This window comes from Somniosus microcephalus, chromosome 20, assembly GCF_052327205.1.
Source record: "Somniosus microcephalus isolate GS21.2 chromosome 20, FLI_Smic_1.0, whole genome shotgun sequence".
In the NCBI taxonomy this organism is placed as follows: Eukaryota; Metazoa; Chordata; class Chondrichthyes; order Squaliformes; family Somniosidae; genus Somniosus; species Somniosus microcephalus.
In genome coordinates, this window is record NC_141006.1 from 70,708,827 (window position 1) to 70,714,848 (window position 6,022).

At 52.6% G+C, this 6,022-nt stretch overlaps 1 protein-coding gene across 1 annotated transcript; it reads left to right on the top strand.

Annotated features, from left to right (window-relative positions):
- Nucleotides 1–559: 559 nt before the first annotated feature.
- On the top strand, nt 560–1,708 carry LOC147103398 (uncharacterized). Its single transcript, XM_085963120.1, has one exon. The coding sequence runs from the start codon at nt 560–562 to the stop codon at nt 1,706–1,708; it is 1,149 nt and encodes a 382-aa protein (XP_085819246.1).
- Nucleotides 1,709–6,022: the final 4,314 nt, after the last annotated feature.

The window sequence follows — 6,022 nt, forward strand, 5'->3', positions numbered from 1 at the left end:
TAGTGCAGTAGATGTTGTATATATGGACTTTTGTAAGGCATTTAACAAAGTGCCCCACAGGAGGCTTGTTAAGAAGATGGAAGCCCATGGAGTTCAGGGGAAAGTGACGGTGTGGATATGGAATTGGCTCAGTGACAGGAAGCAGAGGGTGGTGATGGATGGGTGTTTTTCAGACTGGGAGATGGTTTGCAGTGGTGTTCCCAAGGGTCATTTTTGGGTCAATTACTCTTTTCAATTGTTATAAACGACCTAGACTCGGGTGTAGGGAGCAGCATTATAAAGTTTGCAGATAATGCAAAACTTGGCAACTGTGGTAAACCACTAATCTGCCTGTACAGAACATGTCTGGGCATGCCTCAGCTGGCTCCGCCCCTGGCTCCACCCCTAAGCCCAGGTATAAAGGTGATTGACCTCCAGTCCCCCTGGCTTTAAGGATCGGTCTACCAGCAGAGGCATGCTCGTATTCTTTTGTTAATAAAAGCCTACTTGTTATAAGTTTAACTCTTAGTCTTCTGGAGTTATTGATGGCGCATCAATTTTATTAACAAAAGGTTTTGAAATGGAGCAAATCCTGAAACCGGAACACCTGGAACTGACCCCTCAAACGGCGGATGCATCAAATAACTTCGAGCACTGGCTGAGCTGCTTCGAAGCATTCCTGCAGGCCTCCAGCACTACCGTCAGGACCGAAGCCGACAAACTGCTAGTACCTGTACTGAACTCACGGGTGAGCCACCAAGTATATTCGATTATCCGAGACGCTGTATCCTACACAGCCGCTATCACGATACTAAAAGAACAATATACTAAGCCAGTCAACGAGGTCTACGCTAGACACCTCCTGGCTACCTGCAAACAGCGACCCGGGGAATCGGGTGACGAATACCTACGGGCACTGAGAGTCCTCGGCCGGGACTGCAAGTGCAAATCGGTGACGGCCGCGGAAAATACTGATGACCGAATCAGAGACGCCTACGTCGCCGGCATCAGGTCCAGCTACACGCGACAGAGACTGCTAGAGCAAAGTGGGCTCAACCTGCAGAAGGCTGTGGCCCTTGCTAACTCGCTGGACATGGCCCTCCGAAACATGGATGCCTACCCCCCCGACCATACAGCCCTCCCCGCCCCGTGGATGTCGCGGGGGCCGCCATCTTGGGACACGGTAAGGCCACAGGCCTGCGCCACGCCACCACCGCCACGGCCCACCTGCAGCCCAACTACAGCTGCGATGTCCAGAGGCTCAAAGTGCTATTTCTGTGGCCAGGCCAAGCACCCCAGACAACACTGCCCGGCGAAGGACGCGATCTGCTCCAAATGCGGAAAGAAGGGGCACTATGCCAAAGTGTGCAGGGCGAAACCGACCAACTCCAGCAGCGCCGCGTGTGAGCCGTGCAGGTCGTCATCTTGGACACCACCAGCCGTGTGTGAGCCGTGCGGGCCGCCATCTTGGACATCACCAGCCGCGTGTGAGCGGTGCGGGCCGCCATCTTGGACGTCACTTTGGGACCAGGCCCCTGACTCCCCCACTGCCTCGCGCGAGTACAACAGCGACCCACCGACCTCAACGATGGCCTCCATCATCCTGGACCAATCCAGGCCTCACCAACTGGCCAGGTCCACGATGGACATCAAGGTAAACGGTCATGCAACAAACTGCCTATTTGACTGCGGGAGCACGGAGAGCTTTATCCACCCCGACACGGTGTGACGCTACTCCCTATCAGTCATGCCCACGCGCCACCGGGTCTCTATGGCCTCCAAGTCCCATACGGCGGACGTCGGCGGCTACTGTGTAGCGACCCTGACAGTAATGGGCACAGAGTACAAAGACTTTAAACTCCTTGTCCTGCCACAGCTCTGCGCTGCTGTGCTACTGGGACTGGATTTCCAGTGCCACCTAGAGAGTGTCACGATGGCGTACGGCGGGCCCCTGCCCCCACTTACAGTCTGCAGCCAGCAAAATTTAAAACAACCGCCGCGCACAATATGCAGCCTATCCACCCTGAAAGTCAGCCCCCCCCCCCGTTGTTTGCTAATCTCGCCCACGACTGCAAGCCCATCGCAACAAAAAGCAGGTGGTACAGTGCCGGGGATAGAAGCTTCATTAAAATAGAAGTAGAGAGACTCCTGCGGGAGGGGATTATCGAGGGCAGCACCAGCCCATGGCGAGCCCAAGCAGTGGTCGTGAAGACCGGCGAGAAATAGCGCCTGGTCATTGACTACAGTCAAACAATCAATAGGTATACCCAATTAGACGCATACCCCCTTCCCCGCATATCTGATATGGTCAATCAGATTGCACAGTACCGGGTATTCTCTACCATTGACCTGAAGTCGGCATACCACCAACTCCCTATCAGGCCTGAAGACCGCCAGTATACTGCCTTCGAGGCAAACGGCCGCCTCTACCACTTCCTCAGAGTCCCCTTCGGCGTCACCAACGGGGTCTCAGTCTTCCAAAGGGAGATGGACCGGATGGTTGACCAGAACGCGCTGCAGGCCACTTTTCCCTACCTGGACAATGTCACCATCTGCGGCCATGACCAGCAGGGCCATGACGCCAATCTAGAAAAATTCCTCCGAACAGCCCAGCGCCTAAATTTGATATACAACAAAGAAAAGTGTATGTTTCGCACCACCCGCCTCGCTATCCTTGGCTGTGTAGTGGAAAACGGAGTCATCGGCCCCGACCCCGACCGAATGCGCCCCCTTCTGGAACTACCCCTGCCTCGCTGCCTCAAAGCCCTGAAGAGATGTTTGGGGTTTTTCTCTTATTACGCCCAATGGGTGCCCAATTACGCGGACAAAGCCCGGCCCCTTATCAAGTCAACCTCCTTCCCCCTGGCGGCAGAGGCCCGTGCAGCCTTCACCCGCATAAAAGAGGACATTGCAAAGGCTACAATGCACGCCGTGGACGAGTCCATCCCTTTCCAAGTGGAGAGCGATGCGTCTGACTTCGCCCTGGCCGCAACCCTTAACCAGGCAGGGAGACCCGTGGCCTTCTTTTCACGAACCCTCCAGGGCCCCGAAATTAGACACTCCTCAGTCGAAAAGGAGGCCCAGGCTATAGTGGAGGCTGTACGGCATTGGAGGCATTACCTGGCCGGTAAACGCTTCACCCTGCTCACTGACCAACGATCAGTAGCATTTATGTTCAATAACAAGCAGAGGGGCAAAATCAAAAATGACAAGATATTGCGGTGGAGGATCGAATTATCCACCTACAATTATGATATCTTATACCGGCCCGGGAAACTTAATGAGCCCCCGGACGCCCTATCCCATGGAACATGTGCCAACGCACAGGTCGATAGGCTATGGGCTCTCCACAACGATCTCTGCCACCCGGGGGTCACCAGGTTTTTCCACTTCATTAAGGCCCGCAACCTGCCTTACTCCATCGAGGAGGTCAGGACCATGACCAGGAACTGCCAAGTCTGTGCTGAATGCAAACCGCAATTTTATAGGCCAGACAGGGCGCACCTGATAAAAGCCACCCGCCCCTTCGAGCGCCTAAGCGTAGATTTTAAAGGGCCCCTCCCCTCCTCTGACCGCAACACGTACTTCCTCAACATCATTGACGAGTACTTCCGTTTCCCGTTCGCTATCCCCTGCCCGGACATGACCAGCGCCACAGTCATCAAATGTCTCAATGACCTCTTCGCCATATTCAGTTTTCCCAGCTACATCCATAGTGACAGGGGCTCGTCGTTCATGAGCGACGAGCTGCGCCAGTACCTGCTCGAAAAAGGGATAGCCACGAGCAGGACCACCAGCTACAACCCCCGGGGTAACGGACAAGTAGAAAGGGAGAACGCGACAGTGTGGAAAACCGCCATGCTAGCCTTAAAGTCCAGAGGCCTCCCAACCTCCCGCTGGCAAGAAGTCCTCCCCGATGCGCTTCACTCCATACGGTCACTACTCTGTACCGCCACGAACCCCACCCCTCACGAGAAAATGTTCGTCTTCCCTTGGAAATCCACCTCGGGGACATCGCTACCGCCATGGCTGACGTCTCCAGGGCCCGTCTTGCTCAGAAAGCACGTGAGGAGCCATAAAACAGAACCCCTGGTCGAAAGGGTCCACCTCCTCCACGCCAACCCACAATATGCATACGTGGCGTATCCTGACGGGCGGGAGGACACGGTCTCCATACGAGACCTCGCACCCTCAGGTGCCACCGAAAACACCATTACCCACTACCCATTACCATTACCCACTACCATTACCCACGACACACCCCTAGAAGGGAATCCACATCTAACCCAAGTAGACGGCACGCCAGGGCCCTGTGACCCACCCTTATACACCCACCGACCCCGCACCCACGAAGATGACACGCCGGTGCTCCGGCCCACGTGGGAAACGGCCGCGGGAAAAGAACCGCCGCAGCCGGCACCACGACGATCACTACGGCAGACAAGACCCCCGGAGAGACTTGCCTATACGAACTTCTGAGACACTTCACCCCGCCGGACTCATTTTAAACAAGGGGTGAATGTGGAAACGTGGCAGCCAATTTGCGCACAGCAAGCTCTCACAAACAGCAATGAGTTACTGACACCAACTGATCTACGGCTGATGTTAAAGGAAGTGCTAAAGTATTTATATTAATATAGTGCGAGTGGTATTTTCAAAACCGCATTCTTTCCTTAAATCGCACTACTGAATAAATGAAATCTGCGAGGTTGTAGTAAACAGGTGTACATGTTATGACAGTGAAGATGTTGAACACACAATACCTGACGTGTGAAGGAACTCAATCAGGCCCTTCAAGGATAGAAGATGCTGCAATGGGAATCCCATCGTTCTGTCTTTTTAAAGGGCATTTATTTTTTTTATTTTTTCTCACTCCTTTCGGCCACCTCCTTGCATCAAATGCCTCCTCCGGGTGTGGCTCAGTGGGTAGCACTCTCGCCTCTGTGTTAGGAAGTTGTGGGTTTAAGTCCCACTCCAGAGAATTAAGCACAAAAATCTAGGCTGACACTTCAGTGCAGTGCTGAGGGAGTGCTGCACTGTCGGAGGTGCCGTCTTTTGGATGAGATGTTAAACCGAAGCCCCGTCTGCCCTCTCAGGTGGACGTAAAATATCCCGTTGCACTATTTCGAGGAAGAGCAGGGGAGTTATCTCCAGTGTCCTGGCCAATATTTATCCCTCAATCAACATCACTAAAACAGATTATCTGGTCATTATTGTAGTGTATGTCTCCGTCTACCTTTAAGAAAACCATTGTATGTAACCGTTCACCTTTAAGAGAACTATTTTAGGTGTGGCACTACTTTGTTGGCTTCTGTATACTGTAATACCGACGGTGACCACACCGGTATATAAGTGCTGTGTCAGGATTATTTGGCAGATTCGCCCTGACCTTCGAATAGTAAAGTCCTGTTTTAAGTTACTCTTGGAGTCTGTGCATTAATTAACTAAACAACCCACAGACTTTACAATTATCACATTGCTGTTTGTGGGAGCTGGCTGTGCGCAAATTGGCTGCCGCGTTTCCTACATTACAACAGTGACTACACTTCAAAAAGTACTTCCTTGGCTGTAAAGCACTTTGAGACATCTGGTGGTCCTGAAAGGTGCTATAGAAAAGCAAGTCTTTCTTTGTTCTTCCAGGCGGGAGAGGGGACAGTCGACCTTCTCCTGCACCTCTGTCTCCCACTGGGTGTGACACTGATTTCCCCCTTTCTCCCAGCGAGGGACTGTCCGCTCTGATCGCCCCACGGGAATGGCCTTAACCCACTCACTGCAGAGGGAACCACAGATGCAAAGTCATGGACCTCTCCTTGATGAGCTGAAGCGACAGTGCTGTCTGCTGTTCCAATGCGTCACCCTATCACTTTGCTCTCACCTGCTGTACAGATGCACGAATTGCGTATGTGTCCTAGAATGTATGCACATGGACTGCACTCCTGCAAACATAGGTTAAAAAAAACCAGGTGTTTTCTAGAATTTCAAGTATGTATTTTCAGTAAATAAGTAATAGAAAAATAGGAAAACATAGAAAAATAGGAGCAGG

Bases quoted from the DNA above. Each gene is read 5' to 3' on its own strand.
- LOC147103398 (XM_085963120.1), top strand. From the start codon at position 560: ATGGAGCAAATCCTGAAACCGGAACACCTGGAACTGACCCCTCAAACG.